Source organism: Rhinolophus sinicus, linkage group LG02 (genome assembly GCF_036562045.2).
Source record: "Rhinolophus sinicus isolate RSC01 linkage group LG02, ASM3656204v1, whole genome shotgun sequence".
In the NCBI taxonomy this organism is placed as follows: Eukaryota; Metazoa; Chordata; class Mammalia; order Chiroptera; family Rhinolophidae; genus Rhinolophus; species Rhinolophus sinicus.
Window position 1 is genome coordinate 194,587,912 of NC_133752.1, and position 21,331 is coordinate 194,609,242.

Sequence of the window (21,331 nt, forward strand, 5' to 3'; positions counted from 1 at the left end):
TTTGGTGTCATATCCAAGAAATTGTTGCCAAATCCAATGTGTTTTTTTTTTTTTTTCCCCAAGAGTTTTATAGTTTTAGATCTGGATCCATTTGGGGTTAATTTTTTTATGTTGTGTTAGATAACTGTCCAACTTCATTCTTTTGCATGTGATACTCAGTTTTCCCGGCACCCTTGTTGAAAATCATTCGACCAAATATGTGAGGGTACAATACTATTAACTGAACTTTATTTAGAGTTCACCAGTTTTTCTTCTACTGTCCTTTTTCTGTTCTAGAAACAATCCAGGATACCACATTGCATTTAGTGTTGCCCATTTAAAAAAAATTTTTTTGGTACTTAATATGATAGGTGAGACATACCCATGGTAAAAAATTCAAAAGGTATGAAAGGATATGTAGTAAAGTCTGTCCCCTTCTTACCCCCACCTCCCTTGTATGTACGTGCATAGAGGTCTCCCTCCCCCAGAAACTAGCCCATTGAACACACAGATATTTACTGATAAATACAAGAAGAGAGAGGTGGACTGGTCAGCACAGGGCCTCTTACTGCAGAAGTAGCATCCTTCTTTTTAACAGTGCTGGTCCTGCTGGGTGACGGTTCCCTTTCTAGGTGTGAATGATGAGTCTCTGGTCCCTAACAGAGCCTTGCACAAAGCACAGAAGCATGTGCTGTGCATGTGATAATGCTTTGTAAGTATATATGGCACGCTCTTTGTGCAAAGTGTCATTAGGCTGTGGATATGCCGGGGCAAAATGACAATGGCAAGGAGGATGTGGCAAGGCTGGACAGCCATCTCAGCCTTTCTCACTCAGACCTCTTTGGTCCACAGGTTTGTCTCAGAGGCAGAGTTATTTGTGGCTGTGCAAAGCTTCCTCCTGTCTCTGCAGGACCAAGGTGAGCACCCTCCTCTGACCGTATTCAGAGCCTCCATCTATCTGCTTGCAGTCTGCCAGGACAAAGACGATGTGCTAGACGAGGTATGAGCCAGAAAGCCTGGGGCCCCTCCTCCTCCACTTCTTTACATTAGGGTTCCTTGGGAGACCATAGTGTTATATACAGAGGGTGCCAAAAAATGTATACACATTTTAAGAGAGGGAAAAAACTGTATTAAAATTGTAATACATGGGCTGGCCCGGTGGCTCAGGTGGTTGGAGCGCCAAGCTCCTAACTTCAAGGTCACTGGTTCGATTCCCACATGGGCCAGTGAGCTGCGCCCTCTATAGCTAAGATTGCGAACAACATCTCTCCCTGGAACTGGGCTGCGGTGAGCAGCCAGAGGTTGGCATGAATGGCCAATGGCCAGCATGAGTGGCCGGCAGCCATCGTGAGCGGCCAGCAGCCAGAGAGAGCTGCCGTGAGCAGCCGACCCGCGACCGACTGCCTCAGCCAGGGGAGCACAAGGCTCATAACACCAACACCAGCATGGGCCAGGGAGCTGTGTCCTACACAACTAGACTGAGAAACAACGGCTTGAACCGGAGTTGGGGGTGGGGGAGGTAGGGGAAAAAATTGTAATACAATGAATGACGCTACCATTCATTTGATTAATGCCATGTTTTGTGCGAATGTCATACTACGCACTTCAAAAAGTAATACATAGATAATATCTCTTAAGTTGTGTACATTTTTTTGGCACCCCTGGTATATAGAGAAGGGGGGTGGCAGAGCGGGTAGGGGAGAGAGAGAGAGAGGGAGGGAGAGTTGGGGGAGTTGAAGGGGGTAGGGTGCTGACACCTACAGAGCCTACACCATTTAGCTAATTCTCTCAACAGTCCTGGGAGACAGAGATGATTATTTCCATTTTACAGATAAAAAAAATTGAGACATGAGTTAAAATCACTTTCTCTAGGTCACACGGTTAATTGGTGGGGGACCCAGGATGCCAATCAGATTTGACCAACTCCCAATGCTCTTTTCTTAGTATCAACTCTGGTTTGTGCAGGATGAGAGAAGTGTGAGATATTTCCTTCTGGTAACAGTTTGTCCAACAAAGTGGGTTGCTGGGACCCAGATCATTGTTAATCAGATCACTTTTATGGTGGTTGTGTGTGTACACGTTTTCTCTAGCTTCTTTGTAAACTCTTGAGGATCAAGGACTGTGTTTGATTCATCATGGAATCTCTCATTTTTCATTGACGATTGCTTCTATTTCTTAGATGTGGACACTTCAGCCTCAACCTGAGGATACTCTTCCTTCACTGACTATTAATTTTGCCTCTTTTTAGTTACTGTTGAGGCAAATGTGGACCTGGTTTAATTGGAATGGAAGCAGGAGGGTATAGTGGAAGTGTGTATGTTTTCAAGTAAGATAGACGTAGGTATACAATGTCCCATTGTCTCTCTTTTTGTGGTATTAACAGCCATTGGTGATCATTGCCTTGATCCATTAATTCATTAGGGATTGCAAAATAATAATATCCTAATTCTGTCATTCTCTCTTTGTTATTAACTGGAATACTTGTATAAAAAGAAACTTCCCCCATCAACTATTTGGATACTATAAATGGTAGATTGTATAGGAAGCATAGGTTGAATGTTTGATTCTTTCTCTTTAATTACCAGTTTTCAAAAAAAAAAAATGAGTTGGTTGCCTAGCATTCTCCAAAGGTGACCAAGGAGATTTTTTAGTATTGTTACGAACTCATGGATTTAAAAATATTTGATATGTTTCAATCCACTGAAGTTATTATACTTCTGAGGCTCAAACTGTTCTACCTTTGGCCAGTGGGAGCTTATTCATGGTAGTTCCTGAGTCCTTTTCGTATAGCCCTAGTATTCTTTGATAGAGTGTGAGCTTTCCAGTATGAGGATCCCCAATAGTTAGAGTGTGGGTGTCTCTGGGGGCTTGGACATTTCAGAGTATCAGGCCTTACCTATTCCTGGAAGCTCTTCCTTTTTAGTAACTTCTGTCCAGTTTGATCAGCATTTCCTAAGCCCTTGAAAACTTCTCAGATAAATAAGCACATGATTTTGTTTTAACTTGCTTCTCAACATTTTAGCAACTCAACCAATATGGATTGACCACTTGATATGTGCCAAGTGTCACGTGGGGCCCGGACAGGGTTGAGGTGAATCAAACATGTTCTCTGCCCTCAGGGAGCACCGGTTTGCCAGGAGAGACAAAAAAGGAAATCTCCCATTAGGCAGGCAACAACAGCAATGAGTGCTCTCCTGGGTCCTGAAGGACTGGCCACGAGCTACGAAAGCACATGGGGAGAGAGAGAGACTGTATTTGCTAGTTGTCAGGGGAGGCTTCCTGGAGGAGACTGAGAAAGGAGAATTTTCAGGTTGTGAGGACAACAAGACTTAAGATATAGAAGTGGGAAGTTGCCCAGTCTATACATTCAAGGAAGGAAGCCTAGTTTAGTGTGCCTTTGCTAAGTCATGGGAGACAGTGGAGAGAAGCCAGAAAGGTACCCTTATGTTTTCAATAAAATGCTCGAAAATGAAATTGAGAAAACAATTCCAGGGGTGGCTGGTTAGCTCAGTTGGTTAAATCATGGTGCTCTTAACAACAAGTTTGCCGGTTCGATCCCCACATGGGTCACTGTGAACTGTGCCTTCCACAACTAGATTGAAACAGCTACTTGACTTTGAGCTGATGGGTCCTGGAAAAACACACTTAAAATAAATTTTTTAAAAAGTTAAAAAAAAGAAAGAAAACAATTCCATTTACAATAGCATCAGCAAATAATATACATAGGAAAAAATTTACAAAAGAAGTGCAAGGACTTATACACTGAAAATTACAAAACATCATTGAAAGAAATTAAAGAAGACCTAAATAAATAGAAAGACATTCTTCTATGTTCATGAAACAAGACTTAATAGGCAGTTACAAGATAAGTAAGTTTTGGGGATGTAATGTACAACACAATGGCTATAGCTAACAAAATTTGTATAATTGAAAGTTGCTAAGAGAGTACATTTTAAAAGTTGTCATCACAAGGAAAACAATTTGTAACTGTGAGCTGATAGACTTAACTTGCTGTGTTAATCATTTCACAGTTGTATACATACATCAAATCCTTATATTGTACACCATAATTTTACACAATGTTATATGTCAATTCTATCTCAATAAAACTGGAAAGGAAAAGAAGACATAATACTGTTCCGATGGCAGTACTCCCCAAATTGATCTGTAGATTCAACACAATCCCGATCAAAATCCCAGATGCCTCTTTTTTGTTTTTCCAGAAATGGATGAGCTGATTCTAAAATTCATATGGAAATGCAAGGGACCCAAAATAGCTAAAACAATCTTGAGAAAGAAGACCAAAGATAGAGTACTCACACTTCTTGATTTCAAAACTTACTACAAAGCTACAGTAATCATGACAGTGTGGTTTTGGAATAAGGATAGACATTTAGATCAATGAACTAGAACTGAGTCCAAAAATAAACCTACATATTTATGGTCAGTTGATTTTCGATGAGGATATTAGACATTCAATAGGGAAAGAAGAATCTTTTTAACAAATGGTGCTGGAACAACTCGACACTCCACATGCAAAAGAATGAAGTTGGACCCCTACCTCATATTATACAAAAAAATTAGCCCAAAATGGGTCAAAGACCTAAATGAAAGGGCCCAAACTATAAATTATAAAACTCTTACAATACCATACTAAGGAATTTGAACTTTTTAATATGTGCAGTGGGAAGAGAGAGGATTTGAGGGTTAATAAATGATTCAACACACCTTTCGCCTTGTCTGTGCCAGGCCCTATGCCAGGTGCACAGATTAATCAGCCAAAGTCCCTGCCCTCCAGCAGCTCAGATCTGGTGTGGGAGGGAGGCACATATGCTGACAATTACAACACACTGTGGAGAGTGTCGTTACAGAGCTGGGTTTCTCAGCCTTGGTATCATTAATGTTTTGGTGGCATAATTCTTTCCTGCGGGAGGCTGTCCTGTGTTTTGTAGGGTATTTAGTGGCATCCCTGCTCCCTCCCACTAGATGCCAGTAGCACTCCCCCAGTCAAGACCATCCAAAATAGCTAAATATTTCCGAATGTCCCTGGGGAGCAAAATCATCCCCAGAAGCGCACCACTGTCATGAAGTAAGCACAGTGAGCGTTTCTTCTCACAGGAGGGCCCTGGGCTGAGCCTGTGATGGTGTCCTGGAGTACTGAGATGCCAGTACAGGTTTTCCCAGTCACGTCTTGGCTGTTTGTCAGGCTCTCTTGGGTCTTCTGCAAGCTGTATTTAGCCCGTTTCTTTCTTTCCCTCCAGCCTGTGGTCAGTGCCATCAGAAAATTCCTAGAGGGCATCCCCGATCTGCATGTCATCTACACCCACCACCCTCTGCTGCTCAGGCTCTTCCTGCTGCATCCAGAGCTAATGAGCAGGTTTGGGCACCGTGTCCTGGAACTTTGGTTCTCCCGGGAAGAGAGCAGCTATGAGGAGCTGGATGACGTCCCCTCTGCTGGGCAGCCCATGCTTCCTGCCAGCTTAGCAGCCCTGTTCCACATAATCAGAAGCAGCCCCAGCATCCTGCTTATTTTGCTGGTAGGTGACCACTTGCTCATTTCCACATTTAGCGATGGTGGGCCCTCTCTCTCGGAGCTGTTTTATTGCGGTCAGGAGGCACCAGTCGCTGCTTCTGCCCCCCTCTGGACTTAATGCTGTTTCCGTGTGAGTAAGAGGTCCTTCTGGCTGGTGGGTTTCTGTAAATATATACCCTGTCCTAAGTCTGATGGAGGTCTGCTCACTGAGAGATACGTGCCCCTCCATTGCCCAGGGGATATGACTATGAAATGCTGATCTCATTCACCATCCCCTCTCACCTCTCTGTCTTCTGCAAGCAGATTCTGCTAAGAACCTCGAAGAGAACCCTAGGGCATGAGGATGGAGATGTCTGATTGCAGAGGGACTCGGCCCCTTTTCTGCCATGACTAACCCGATGAGTGGTACCTGTGCAACTCCCTCCCTTAGGCATTGTTAGAAACCCCAATGCTTTTTTATGAAGTAACACATCCCTATAATTCCTATCAGGTATATCAGTTAGATGAGAGGCTGCCTGTTGTCTGCAGTTTCTAACACACTGACTTTAACTCCACCTTTTTTCTTTCATTCAAGAATGCACACTGAGAGCGAATTAATGAGTGATATTGAGGCAGGGCTGGCCCGGCCTGTAATAGAGGCCTTCCAATATCCTGACCTGGCCTTTCCTTGACCTATAGCTTAAGGATAGCTCATCCCCCTGGGCTTGAGCTCGGAATGTCCCATGTCCCACCCAGTTCCCTGTTTTAGAAAATTACCCTGAAATGTATCATTAATTCCCTTAGGCTTATTGATCACAATCTATGGTGGTCTAGCATTCTCTCCCATGTTGTTCCTGGGTTGCTGACTCCACCAGAGAGTCACTTGGCCAGAGGGAAGGCTCCTTGCAGATCCACGGAACCGTCATATAGCCTCTGGAGGAACGCCCAGATTTTCCCTTAAACACCCAAGCTGAGAATGTCAAGGCAGTTTTTGGAGGTGTTAAATGTTAGGCCATCCTTAGGCCAGGAACAGGAACCTTCTTATCTTCAAAGCTGCCTTGTCTTGCTTTGTACCTTGTACCTGCCGGCTTGTGTTTGCCTTAGGCCTAGAAGAGCTGGCTGGAATGTAGAAACCATCTTGTCCTGTCTTGCTTTGTACTTTGTTTCCTAGGGGCTTGTGATCAGGGCCTAGGCCGGCCTGGGCAGACTGGACAGAGGCCTAGCGGCCAGGGTGTGGAGCCCGGAGGGCTTGGTCATGTCCGAAACCTTGGTTGCTAGAGACAATGCAACGAAACCCCCCTGGAGCATTGAGGGGGAACAACCTTGGTTACCCCCTCCTGTAAAACTCCATACCCCTTTTTGCTCAGAGAGGTTATGGTCTTTTCTAGCCTGACCTCCCGCAGTTCAAACATGCCAAATAAATTCTAATAGACCAATTTTGGTCTCTCGCGACTCATTCCTCCGGCCGTGCCTGACATTAACCCGCTGCCTTCTCAGACCACTGGTGCTCTGATAATAAACGCTTATTCTGTGACCCAACTCCTGTGTCGGTCTATTATTGGCTGAGCGGCGCAGGCAGCACGAACCCCAGTCTGGGTTGGCCTCCAGTTTCAATATTATTATAGAGGTAACTGTTGTAATTCATATGTTTAAAAAAGTTAATTGTACATTTGACACTTTGTATTTAGTAAGCAATTAGTGGCAGGTCCCAAACTTCAGCACATCAGCACAGAAGCACTTGGTTTAGAACCACTGCCTCCAATGCCAGTTCACCTACTTGGCCCCTTCCTAGTCCAGAAGAGTGACACAGCCCGTGACCATGGGATTCCTATGATGTTCTTACCATCAACAAACAGGATTCCCTGGCTTTGTAGGAGTGATTGTGGTGGAAACACCTGCATGTTACACAGCTCACATCCTTAGGTACCTGTATCTGTCCACACTCACACACATGCACACACTCCTCGCTCAGACCTACATGTTTGAAACCGGAAGGCAACTGAGTCTGGAGCTCATGCTGCCTGTGCCGCTCAGCCAATAGACCGACATAGGAGTTGGGGGACAGAACAAGCGTTTATTACCAGCGCACTGGCGGTCTGAGAAGGCAGCAGGTTAACACCTCCAGCATTCTCAAACCCGCTTAGGGTATTCAAGGGAAAATCAGGGCGTTCTCCCAGAGACTGCGTGATGGTCCGGAGGTCTGTTCTTCATGAAGCCTCCCGCTAGCATTGTAACGCTTTGGTGGTGTCAGTCAGTGATCAGGGAACGGTGAGGGCAGTAACCTGGGCAGAATGCTGAGCGATAGAGTTTGTAATTAGCAAGCATATGGGCATTAAGTATGTGCTACCGGGTAAGAAGCCAGGACGGAAGGGAGGGAGGTGGCAGGGGGTGGACAGGGCATCCCAGAGGCATTCTGAGCTCAAGTCGCAGGACTCCTATTACAGGGGTCACAGCTGGGCTCCTGCTTCATTTTTACTTCCCATCCCTGAGATTTGGCATCTTGTGAGGTCACGCATGTGTTGGCTTGATAGGGACCACATTCATGCTTTGGCTTCCTTGGAAAAAACAAGGAATGGATTAAAAATAAAGCATTAGTGCACGGGGGAGGAAGGCAAGGTGGGACACCAGGAAGAGTATCAATGAACAGCTAAGATATTGATTTTCTGTGCCAGATGAAATGTTCAGGGTCAGTTCCTCACACAGAGTAGTTACTTTATTTGCTGACCCATTGAATTAGGGGTCTGACAGATCCAAGTCTCTCTTAAAAAAAAAAAAAAAAAAAAGAACTCAGATCCTCTGAGAGACATACTAATGATGGTACCTCACTATTTGTTCTTTTTTCCCTTCTTCTACCCCATCGCCCACTCCGGTTCAAAACGTTGTTTCTCAGTCTAGTTGTGTAGGACACAGCTCCCTGGCCCAGGCTGGTGTTATGAGCCTTGCGCTTCCCCGGCTAAGGACGTCGGTCGCCGGTCGCCAGTCTGCCACTCACAGCAGCACATGGTAGCCCAGGGCAGCACACAGCAGCCCGCGACAGCTCACAACGACTTCCGGCTGCTCATGGCAGCCCAGCTCCAGGGAGAGCTGTTCACAATCTCAGTGTTAGAGCCAATCACCACCGGAGGCACTCCAACCACCTGAGCCACCAGTCCGGCCCTATTTTTTCTTTTTAAACAGATGAGGAAATAGATTGAGAGAGATTTGCCCAAGGTCACAAGAGTTGAGATAAAACCTAGATTTTTACTCTGTCTAATGTTCTTTCCAGTAAACTGAGCTAACTCTCAGAACAAGAGAGAAATGAACCCTGATCCAGTGTTCCATCTACCGGGAGAGCTATTTGAGCACTGGGAATTATTAATCTGAAAATAAAAGGCCAAAGTGAGAGGCAACAAGTGTTTATTGACGTCCAAAAACATACTTATTGGGAAGCACTGATTCAGGCAGAAACCCAAATAGTGTTCCAATTAGGAGGTGAAGGCAAGTGGTATTTATGAGAAAGGGAAAGGGATAATTACTTGAATAGAAGGAAGGAATTTCTAGGGGTGTTAATAAACTAAGAAGGGAATTTCTGTAAGTGCAGATAAGCTAACAAAGTGTCGCAAACTCTAAAGGATGCCTTTTGAAAAAGAAAAGAATGTCTTTATTTTCAGTCCTAGTCCTAAGGTCTGCTTTTGTGTTATCTTTGCAAACACTTGTTTGGAATACAATGCTGCTTCAGGCCCAGTCCAAAGATTATTTGCCCAGTTTTAACATTCTAAAGGTTTGAGGAATAAAACGAGCAAGGCAATTCCTTTGGGATGGCAGCTCAGGCTCCATTTCAGGTGGCTCCGTTCATATTATTTTTCACAGAATACAGGGAAATATTGGACCTATTCCCTGCCCCTTAGGCTGGTGAGGGAATCAGACACAACAAACCACTAACAGCTGTACTACAAGTGTGGCAGTAAAGGTTGGGCAGAGAGCTTGGGTTGGTAGGGAGGGCAGAAAGGTGTCATATATGATGATCCTCAAAGGATTTGACAAGTAAAAGGGTTGCCAGGTCAGTCTAGCAGCATGAAAGTGCCTGCTGTAATTCAGGACCGTGAGTGGTCTGGTATCGTTCTGGTATGTCATTGGTGATGAGGTAGGAGGAGGACGGCAGGAGCAGGTTTTTAGAGGCCGTGAACGCAGTCACTCACGTTTCCATTGAGCATACATTTATTTGGTATTTACTAGGTACTTAGGCATTGGGGATACAAAGATAATTCAGATATGGTTGCTCAGCCCTTGCCCTTGAGGAAATCACAAATGCTTGTTTCGTTTTTGTCACCTTGCAGAGACTTACAAAGCGTCGCAAAAAAGGAGAGAATCAGAGGATGATGAAGCTAGGAAACCATCCCATCTCAGATTATGACACTGGGCTGTGGGAGTGGTAGGAGAGTGTAAGCCCCTCTAGGCTTACTCCTGGGTGCTCCGGATGTCTTCCTCCTAGACCCACACTCTCGCTGGTCCCTGACCCCCAACCCTTTCCACTCCCAAGTCTTTTGCTTTACAGCCAAATTCCTAGAAGTAGTTTTCTGCTTTCGATATCAGCATCTTTCACTCATTCCTCCAGCCACTGGCTTCTGCCCCCATCACTACTGGAAATCACTCTCACCAGGGTCAGCAATGATGCCCTTGTGCCTAATTACAACGAACTTTCTGGTTCTCATCTTACACGACCTGCTAGTATTTGATGGTTGTCCACTTCCTTTTTATTGCCTCTCTTGGTTTTAATAATACAAGTCTCTTACTTTTTTCTATTACCTCTCTTGATGCTCCTTTCTAGTGACTTTTATGGTTTTCTCTCTGGCTACCACTTGAAAGTTGCTGTTCCTCAAGGTTTTGTCCTACGATCTCTTTTCGCTCCGTGTATTCTTTCTGGGTTGTCTCATTCATTCCCACAGCTTTGGTGGCCTCCTGCTGTTTGCTGATGACTCATATCTCCATCGATCCCTGACCTCTCTCCTGAGCCTCAGACCTAAAGCTAACCATCTGTTTGACATTTCTGTTTAAAATGGAGTTCATTATCTTCCTCTCCCAAGTTCTTTCTCAGCCTGGACCTGGCTGGGGTGGAGGCCCCTCCCTAACTGAAGGCTATCCTAGGCCACTAGCTTCAAAGGACGTAAGTACTTGAAAAGAAATAAGCCAAAGAGAAAATGAATCTCACGAGACAAATTTCTATTTATTTATTTTTAAAAATTTAATATGGAAAATAACACAAGTATAGAAAATCACGTCAAGCACAGGCATCGCCTCATTATCATATGGGAATACTCTGGTAACTGTCAGGTGTGTCAGGAAATAGAACTGGCAGCCACTCCAGAAGCCCACCACCTGCCCCCATCAATGACGACCCCTATCTGTCCCCTCTAGAATAACCGCTAGCCTGAATTTTATAGTAGTGTCTTCCTTACATGCCTTTAAAGTTCCGTCAGTTAAGTGTCTGTCCCTAAATACTACCATTTAGTCTTCCTTCCTTTGTGTGTGTGTGTATATATGTTTTAAGTCTCCTTTAATCCACAGACTTTCCCTCCATTTTGTTTTTTGTCCCCCTTGCAATTTATTTGGCCAAACAACCAGATGGTTATTCTGTAGAGTTTCCCAGGCAGGGTTTGCTAATTATACCCGTGGGGGTCATTGTCAGGAGACCAAAGTCTTAGAGAGAAGGTGCCCCACCCTTTGTTGTGGTGACCAGTTCTTCTCCTTGAATGTACACCATCCTCCTCGCTCCTTCCTGGAGCAGGTGGGGGCAGGGCAGAGAGGAGCCTTGAGCTTTGCCCAGGAGAGCTCAGCAGGAAGGAGCTGCACTTAGGGCTGGATGCTACATAGAGGTCCAGGAGGATGGAGGCATCTCAGCTTCAGTTTCCTCACGTGTAAAATGGAGACAACGAGAGGTTAAATGACAGCCTACGTAGAACATTCTTGGTGTGCGATACGCAGCAGGCTGTCATTCAGGGACCGCTGACTGACTCTGAACCACAGAGAATGCTAATCTCAGAGAAGCTTATTGAGTTGCCCAAGGTCACATAGCTAATAAGGGTCATGACCATGGCTGGAGCCTTCAGTTCATGAGTTTTTCACTAAATTAGAGCCTAGAAACATCAGTGGTTAAAAAGAAAGAAAGAAAGAAAGAAAAAGTGAGGAACAATTTCATTTCTATTCATGTATATAATTCCTATCGTTTCGCCCCAGCTTCTAGCCACAGGAGGAGAAAAGAGTCTAAAAATATGTGTTGGTACCAATTTCTGTTTTTGATAAGGGTAATTAACAGCTGGAAACAAAGCTGTTCATTGCCACTCTTACCAATGGGTGGTCTTTCATTCAGGCTGTTTAGATGGGAAAAAACATAATGTCGCAGATGTGCTTTGTCCCTGCTTGGCCGCATCACCCTGGTTGGTCCAGTCCCAGGGAGTTCTGGACAGGACAGAGTGGGTGTGTTCTGCCCAGAGCATTCCCACTGACCCGCGTGATGGGATGCACACCTTCCCCTGGCACTCACCACGGCCACCAAAGGCTGAGGAGCCCCCTGCCTTTGGGCCTTTAGAATGTACTAACTCAGGTTTCCGAGGGCCCAGCTCTGGCAGTCAAGCAGCCACTTGCTGGTGAAGGAGCAGGACCCCAAAACTGGTTCAGCCTTGGGCCCTGTGACCTTGGGCAAATCACACCCCCTCTGGGCTTCAGTCTCATACTCTGTGAAGTACAATAAAAGTGTTGGTGAGATGAATTGAGAATCCCTCTAGCCGTCCCAATTCTATGATCCTCTCCTTCCAAAGATGCTTTCTCAGTCCTACAAGGTGACACAGATGGAGCCGATCTCATCCCTGGCTTTCATTAACTCATAGTTACAACGCCACTGCTTTCTTGATCGACAAACTACGTAGTTGGCCCCCCGTTTTCTCATTTGAAAAATCAGGATGACACTTGCCTGGAAGCGTTATTATGAAGACACAGATAATATATAAATAAATGTACAGCTACATGTGCTGTGTGTTCAAACCTGACATTATTAGGCCCTAATTGAATGGTTATTATTGATATCATAGTTGTTTCTCTGGCAGCTGGGGAGGTTTATGAAGAGCCAAGGCCAGATACCCCTGTGCCACCCAGTAGTCAGCACATCTGGAGTTGTCTGGTCGGAGGCCCTGTACTCATGTCTCTCTGTGTGTCAGGCGCTGTCAGGCGCTGGAAAGGGTGTCTGTGTGTGACCTTGGATTCATAGCACCCACCCTAACTGGCCCAGCACATTAGCCTGTCCAAAAGAATTGGCTTGTTCGAGCTGGTAGGTACCAGGAGCTATCAGTGCAATAGCCTCTGGTGCAGCTTCTGACTGGTTTTGCCTTTAACATATACTCATTAAAATAACTGAAAGCAAATAAAATGCAATGTCCTTTCCCAGCTTGTGGACACAAGGCCTTTACAGCGTGTGGCAGAAGTAGCCAGATGCCATGGCAGAGAAAGGGCCTGACCTGGTCCTCACTGCTCCCCGTGCCCGGAATCTGTCCTAACCCATGTCTTCCTGCTGCATGGAATTTCCTTCCCCCTCTCCTCTTCTCCCTTAAGGCACACTCAGGTCGGCTGTCCTGAAATAACCTCTTCTTGACCCTGATACTTCCATTTGCAGGAGAGAGGCATCTGGAAGGTCGAAAGAGATTTGGGCTTAGAGTTAGTAGACCTGCATTCAAATCCTAGCTGTGCCACTTACTGGCTTAAGTGACCTTTCGCACATCATGTAATCTCTGGGAGCCTATTTCCTCCTGTTTAGAACGCGCCTATAGAATGCACAGGATGGGGGCGGCTGGAGGCTCAGTTGGTTACAGCGCGAGCTCTTATTAAGGTTGAGGTTCAATTCCCGCAAGGGATGGTGAGCTGCGCCCCCTACAACTAAAGATTGAAAACGGCAACTGGACTTGGAGCTGAGCTGCACCCTCCACAACTAGATTGAAGGACAACAACTTGGAGCTGATGGGCTCTGGAGAAACACACTGTCCCCCAATGTTCCCCAATAAAATTTATTTAAAAACAGAATGCACAGGATGGTACATAATAGGTGCTGAGTAAGTGAGCCCTTCCTTCCCCAGGTTCTGTGACACCGTCATCCTGGGCTCTTTCCCAGCCCCTCTCTTCTTCACGGTTTACCTGTCCCCGACTGTGATGCCCTTGAGCTCTGGTCTTCTCTTTTGCTCAGGACCTCACCTATTCCAGCCCTGTGGACACAGCCCACAAGGTACTGGTCGTCCTGAAGACCTTTCTGAGAAGGAATGAGGATGTTCAAGTGGGAGGTCTCATCCGAGCTCACTTCCTGCTGATCCTACAACGTCTGCTGGTGGAACACGGGGCTTCCCCATCAGAAGGTCAGTCTGGAGCTGCTGGGGGCGTGTTTTGCCATGAAGGTCAGGAGTGGGTATCTCTGCCCTAATGAGCTCTGCTCCAGGAGAGAGAATCAAAGATTTCTCTGCAGAAAATGTCAGGCCAGTGCGGCATCAAGCTAAACTTTACCTCCTTCCTCTCATTGGAGAGTGGGTGCTCAACATATTTGTGTGTGTGTGTGTGTGTGTGTGTGTGTGTGTGTGTGTGTGTGTGTGTGTTGTGAGCGTTTTTATGTTTAATGTCTCTGCGTTTAGCATGGGTGGGTGTGTTTGATGTGTGTGCATGTCTCCACCCTGCACGGCTTGTGCTCCGAGCTGTTTGTCACAAGAATGGCAGCCCCCACTTGGGAAGAAGAAAGCAGGAAATGTGGGGGAGGCCAGGGAGGCAGCAGCAGCCAGCAGGGGCCTGGGAAGGGGTGGATCTGTGATGCATTGGGAGTTCCCAGTGAGCTCCAGAAGGACAGTTTCCACATCTGGAATAAGACTCCCTGGCGTCAAGGAAGCTTAATGTTTAGTACAGTGTGAAGACACTGAAAAGGTTGGGATTGGTTTGTCTTTTCCTATTTTTAGAAAGTTGAATTTTTAAATTAAATTTCCAAGCAATTAAGAGGAAATGGAAGGAAAGCTGGGCACTTGGTCCAGTCCTGACTGAGGGTGGGGATTTGGAGACAGATTAAAGGGTGTCTGGAGGAGCTGAGTCCTTCCTTTGCAGGGAAGGCGAAGCCTCACCTGACTGGTAATGGTGTTTTAGAGCCCTGAGATTTCGTGGAAATACGTAATGGAAAGACTATGGGCATCGAATTCAGATTTGGGTTCAAGTCCTGGCCCTGACAGTTATTGGCTGTGGGATCTTGAAGAAATCAGCCTCTTGGGGCCTCAATTTTCTTTACTGCAAAATAGGAATAACAATCCCTGTTTCATACGGTTTGAAGGGGATTAAGTGAAATACTGACTTCCTGGTACCAACCCAGAGTTGACACTCAGTATGTCAGCTGCCCCTGTCCCCAGGGAAGAAGGAAGAGGCAGGAAGTAGGGGTAAGTTCCAACAAACCATTTGCAGCTGAATGGGTCAGGCCCCTGACCAGCCTCCTGGTTCCTCACAGCCTTGGGGAACCTGCCATCACTGCTGAGCCTCCTCTCTTTGGTGCAGCTGAGGAACGAGTCAGAGCAAGAACTGGACAGCATGGCCATGAAGCTTCTTCACCAAGGTGCCACCGCTTGGGGCAGTGCTGAGGGCCGGGGGGCTGGGGGGCCTGTGGCTGCTCCTTTCTTCCGTCCTTTCATCACTTTGGAAGGAGCTCTGGCTCAGTCTGTTCCTGAGGGCTTCTTGCTAAGGGACCTTTCAGATCAGTCTCTGCTTCTCCCCTGGGAGTGTTTGGGAACCAAAAGAGAAAAGACAAAATGTATATATGTAAATTATGTGATAAGCACGAGCTCTGGAGTCGGGAAGGCCTGGATTCGTTCTTAGCTCAGCAACTGGCTTTGTGGCCTTGGACAACCACCTGGCCTCTGTGAGCCTCAGGTTCCTCCCAGGTAAAATAATAGTCCTTACCTGATTTAGTCAAGGCGGAGAGAAGGAGTAACTGTAGGTGTAGAATGCCACGCAGTGCGTGGCACACAGGAGGCCTTCGGTGGATACTAGCCATGTAGACTCACTTTTCCCGGCACAAGGCAGTTCTCTACCCCACCCCACCGCTGACTCACAGTCTGACGATCCGGTTCTCTAGGCCTCTCTTCTACCCGTACCCCAAACCTCCTGAGGACCTTGTATTGCCATGAATGCAGTTGCCACTTCATAGGCAGTACCCTCAGGAAGATTTGTGGAGGAAAGGTGAAATTAAAAGGAAAAATGGTGTGTGTTCAGTACCTGTCAGGTCCTCTGGCCTCGGTGAGGATGGTTCTTTCCCTGCCTGGAGCCCAGACCTCCTCATGAGAAGATCAGTGTCAGGCTCAGAAAGGACCTCCGGGCCCCGCTTGGTGCTGGTCATTGCTGGCCTGTGTGTCAGATCAAGGGTGACAGTCAACTGGGAGCAAGGTCTGTGTATGTGAGAATCATTCATAGAAAGGGCCTCTGACGGGGAGGAATACAGGCTGAAACATACACGTGAAGTGTAACACATGTTTACATATAACCCGAGTACTTTTATTTGAGTCATTGGTAGTAGAGGACTAGTTCAGGGGTAAGGGTGTGTGTTTCTTTTTTTGGGATTGGGGGGAGCGAGGCTGATTGTCCTGCTGACCACAAGCCAATTACAAGTCAAGTGTGATGTGGCTGCCAAAACGTGAATGGAGACCTAGGTAAGTTTTATATTGGGGTCATGGGGGGCAGGCGGAGCAAGGGGTGGCAATTCCCAGGAGGAAAGGGATGTGTTCTGTAGAAGTCTGCTTTACAGTGTAGTAACTGCGCTGACGAGGGCTGGGGGAGCACAGAGAGGCAGCTCATCTTGCCTCGAGAGGTGAAAGGATGCTTCATGGGGAGGTGAACTTTGAGCTGAATCTTGATTGCTGAGTAGGAGTTAAGGAGTTAGCCAGATGCGGGTGACGTGAGAGAGAGAATATGGGAAGTTCCGGGAACTGCACGTGGATGGTTACAGAGCATCCCTGGGAAGGTGACCTTGGGAGAATGCAGAGGCGGTATCCTCTTCCTGCCAAAGGTGGCAGGTTGGCCTAGGTGACCTCTGCGACCCTCCAACCTGCAGTCTGTGCCGGCATGAGCACTGCTAGAAGACGCGTTTGACCACCTAAACCTGTGCAGTCTGCTCTGGTGGGCAGCTTGCTGGGTGTGTGTTCAGATGGAGGCTGTGAACGTGCCTGCAGTTTTGTCACTGTGTTTCTTTCCATTGGCTGTAATACTGGGGACACTTAGTTTGTGCTTGGTTCCCCAATACTGAAATCGGAAATTAGTCAGTTGGGGGTCATTATCTGTGAGAAGCGTGAGTGCTGGTGTGCGCTGTGCGTTAAGGCCACGGAGTGCTGCGTGACGGGTGCCTGGGGACTCTTGCCTCCTGCAGTGAGCAAACTGTGTGGGAAATGCAGCCCCACTGACGAGGACGTCCTGCAGCCCTCCTTCAACTTCCTGTATTGGAGCCTTCATCAGACCACGCTGGGCAGTCAGAAAAGAGGTGCTGGGGCCCAGGCTGGCATAGTGGAGGGGAAGGTGTGGGCAGTGTCTGTGGCCCTTGCTGCCCTCAGGTTTCCATCTTAAAAAATAAACAAGGGGGGATGTGACTGGATCAGATGGTCATAAGGTCCTTTCTGGTTCTGATAACCTGTGGGTTTGGAATGAAGCTGGGACCCTTAGAGCCTCAAGCTGATCCACAGGTTCATTCACTGTGTGTGTGAAGCCCCCACTGGGTGCTAACCAACCACCGCGGTGTCACTGAGCTGGGCTCCTGCATAACTCACGCGGCCCCTGCCCTGCTGGACCCTCCGCAGCCGCTGCCGTGCTCCTGAGCAGCACGGCCCTGATCGAGCTGCTGGAGAAGATGCTGCGGCTCACCTGGGCCGAGGAGGGCTCTCCCAGGGCCACGCTCCTCTGCTCTGCCTGGCTGCTCGCGGCCTCCTTCTCTGCGCAGCAGCACGATGGCAATCTGCAGGTTCGTGTCTAACCCCTGCGGCTTTGGGGCATGGGTGGCATGCAAAGGAATGATAAAGATCCTGGGTTCTGGTCCCAGCCCTGTGGCTTGTTAGCTCTGTAACCTGGGCCAGTTACCTTGCCTACAAAATGGGGAAAATATCCAGACTTGTTGTCAGGTTGGCTTACATTAACCCATTTAACACACGGATCACCACATGTCAGGCTGTATTCTAAACTCAGAGGAATCAAAAACGAATACAGTGTGCACCCCACGGTTGGGGAACTTGTATTTGTAGGCAAAGCTGGCAGGGAAGACATTCCAGGTGAAGAGAACAATATGACCAAAGGCACGAATCAATCAACTGCTGTGATTGATTTTTTTTCCCAATTTTTAAAAAAATTTAATTGGGGAAGGGGAACAGGACTTTATTGGGGAACAGTGTGTACTTCCAGGACTTTTTTCCAAGTCAAGTTGTTGTCCTTTCAATCTTAGTTGTGGAGGGTGCTGATCAGCTTCAATTTGTTGTCCTTTCAGTCTTAGTTGTGGAGGGCGCAGCTCAGCTCCAGGTCCAGTTGCTGTTCCTAGTTGCAGGGGGCACAACCCTCCCTTGCGGGAGTTGAACCAGCAACCATGTGGTTGAGAGGATGCGCTCCAACCAACTGAACCATATGGGAGCTCAGCAGCAGCGCAGCTCAAGGTGCTGTGTTCAATCTTAGTTGCAGGGGGTGGAGCCCACCATCCTTTGCAGGACTCGAGGAATTGAACCGGTAACCCTGTGGTTGAGAGCCCACTGGCCCATGTGGGAATCGAACCGGCAGCCTTCAGAGTTAGGAGCATGGAGCTCTAACTGCCTGAGCCACCGGGCTGGCCGCCTGTGATTGATTTTTAATAGCCTTTATTTTTAGGACAGTCTTAGATTTACAGAAGAATCGAGCAGATAGCGCAGAGAATTCCGTATAACCCCTGCAGTTTCCTCTGTTAGCATCTCCCATTAGGATGGCATCTCCATACCTTTAGACAGTTGGTTCTTCTGCCTAGAACCTGCTGATGCCACCAGCCAACAAGCATTTTGGAGGAACTGCTTTGTGCCAGACTGTGATAGGTCCAAGCAGGGATCAGGAGTTCCTGCCTTCAGGCGGCCTGTGTTCTGGGTGAGGACGGCAGAGAAGACTCACCGCTTTGAACCTGCCACCCCACAGCCCCTCAGTTTGGTCGTTGTTTTGACATTAAAGAGCACATTCACCAAGGCTGCTCCTCAGCTGTTCTTCACGATAGCTCTGGAGGGAGTGAAAGCAGGTAGCATCATCCCCACTGCGTAGATGAAGGAAGTAAGGCAGGCTCAGAGAGATGCAGTGCAGTGACTTGCCCACAGCCACACAGCTGGCCAGTGGCGGAGCCAGGACTTTGATTTCAGGCTGTCTGACTCCAGATCTAAGTTAGGTGGATGTTGGGCTGAGGCGGAGACTGAACCATAGATGAGGCCGGGGAGGGTTCCTGGTGGAGGAGGTCCTTGAGGAAGGGGGAGATTTGGGAAAAGCAGGGTTCTCCAGGTAAGGGTTTAATTTTCCTTCTCATATTCCTGAGTCCAGGACTGGTGAGTCTCACAAGACTCTGTGTGGCCTCCTTTGTCCCTTGGATGCAGCTGGAATGTGTGGGTGGGTGGAAGAGCTATTGGCGTAGGTTATGGTCCACCCATGCTCCCGGAATATGGGGCTTATCCCTTTTGCCCCCGCCCTGCCAGGTTCACCAGACACTGTCCGTGGAACTGGACCAAGTATTGAAGGCCCTCAGCTTTCCGAAGAAAAAAGCTGCACTGCTCTCAGGTGTGGGTCCAGGGGCCTCTAGCAGTAAAAGAAAAGCATTTCCCTGGATTCTGAGATGGAACCACCCCTCCCAGACCAGCCTCTGGTCACCCCATTATTATCTCCATTGTCTTCCCCCTATGACAGAGCTGGGTGGAGGTGGGGAAGGAGGCAGGCACTGGGTGTAAGGAGTTTCTTGCTTTCAGCTGCCATCTTACGCTTCCTGCGGACAGCCCTGCAACAAAGCTTTTCCTCTTCTCTGGTGGCCCTGGTGCCCTCAGGGGCCCAGCCACCACCAGCCCCTGAGGACACTGTCCTAGCCCCACTGGGAACATCACAAGTGCTGTCCCTGGTCATTGGACTGCAGAACCTCTTGGTGCAGGTAGGACCTTGCTGGTGGCCCCTGGGAGTGGAGCCTGCTTCTCCCGGGACAAAAGCAGGAAGGGGTGGCTGCCTGTCAAGGCCTGGAGGGTGGATTGATTGGGACTTTTAAAGTTACAGTGACAGAAATGAAACTCACATTGGTTCATAACTGAGAAGTCCAGGGCTCAGTACTGGTTTCAGGCACAGCTGGATCCCGGAGGCTCAGACAGTGTCATCAGAACTGTCTCCATCTCTGGGCCCTGCATGTCTCTCTGTCAGTTTCGTCATCATGGGATGACAGGACGACAACAGCAGCTCCTGGCTTATATCCTGCCAGCAGAAAGAAGGTTTCTCTTTCCCAGAACTGAGTCTCATTAGCCTGGCTTGGGTAATGTGCCAATCACTACGGCTGGGGCATGGGATGCCCTGATTGCCCTGGCTTGAGTCAGTGCCCTCCCTGGAGGCTGGGACATATGGTTACCACTCCATAACCCGTGTGGACTGAACATGAGAAAGGGAGGGTTCTGCAAAAGAAACTGTTCCCAGAAGAAAGAGGAATGGATCCTGGGCAAGCAAAAATAGTAGATATCTACTCCAGGGGGGTTGTGTTTTACAGCTTAGAGGACTCTTGGAAATCATGGTTTTTCCAGCCATCACGTACTGTGGAGGGTGGTGGGGGCATGGAGATAAGTCAGGTGCCTTTGAGGAATTAACAGTGGTGGGGGTGCCTTGTAGACGGGAGGTGATAACACGGTGTGGTCAATGCTGGGCTGAAGGGAAGCACTGCACTGTGGGAGCGCAGGATGTACCTGATAGGTTGGTGCAGGGTAGTGTGGGGCCGGCTGTCAGAAAAGGCTTCCTGGGGGAGATGCCTGAGCTGGGCTGGGAAGACAAGTGACTTGTCCTAGGTCCCCAAGGGCAGGGAGCGTAGAGATGTCACTGATCTGGACAGCAGCACCACTTCAATCTCTGTCCCCTTTGGCCTGTTTCCTACCCTCAATTCTTCTCTTGCAAGGACCTTATTGTCTATGATTTTCAAATATGAGCTGGTCATTGTAGGGTGACCAAGGCCCCAGATACTTATGCTGTTTTAGTTACACTTGGACTCTCTTTTCCTGCCCTTTGGAGCTTGCCCAAGACAGACAGTCACAGATCCACATGGTCTGATCTAATAGCAACGTACTCATGGGGCCAGAAGAGGGAAGTGGGGGGAATTAGCAAATGAGTGAGAGAAGTCGCAGAGCCTTCCTGCGGGACACATGGGGGGCTTGACTAGAGTAGGCTCTACTCGGTGCCCAGATAATGACTCCACATATGTGACATGACTGTTGACTGTGGGAGATTCTGTTCAAGGACTGATGCCCACTGGGCCTGTGCACAGTTTGAGGGAAGTTGGGAAATGTAAGGAGGTAGAGGAAGCTCCGGGCGTGGGCCCGGCCCCGGCTCAGTGGCTGCCGAGTCCTGCCCGGCCAGCACTTCTATGTACAGATTCACATTGTTGTGCAAACACCACCACCACCCATCTCCAGAACTTTGTGAGTACACGGGCCAGAGTCACACAGATCTGCGTTAGAGCCCCTGCCTGGCCCCTAACTCTGAAGGGGTTCAGGTCACTTCCTCTTACTGATCCTCATTTTCTCTGTCTGCAAAATAAAAGGAGTCTTTCAGCGTTAAGTGACTTGGGCCTATGAGAACAGCCTCCGTTCCCCT

At 48.0% G+C, this 21,331-nt stretch overlaps 1 protein-coding gene across 1 annotated transcript in view; it reads left to right on the forward strand.

Moving 5' to 3' along the window:
- MEI1 (meiotic double-stranded break formation protein 1) overlaps positions 1-21,331 on the forward strand; it is a 61,950-nt gene that overhangs the window by 30,541 nt on the left and 10,078 nt on the right. Inside the window, exons 19-26 of the mRNA XM_019734445.2 lie at positions 832-979; positions 5,241-5,516; positions 13,698-13,863; positions 14,982-15,086; positions 16,890-17,000; positions 17,314-17,474; positions 19,198-19,279; positions 19,465-19,640. Coding sequence (XP_019590004.2) covers positions 832-979; positions 5,241-5,516; positions 13,698-13,863; positions 14,982-15,086; positions 16,890-17,000; positions 17,314-17,474; positions 19,198-19,279; positions 19,465-19,640 — 1,225 coding nt within the window. The remainder of the gene's footprint in view (positions 1-831; positions 980-5,240; positions 5,517-13,697; positions 13,864-14,981; positions 15,087-16,889; positions 17,001-17,313; positions 17,475-19,197; positions 19,280-19,464; positions 19,641-21,331) is intronic.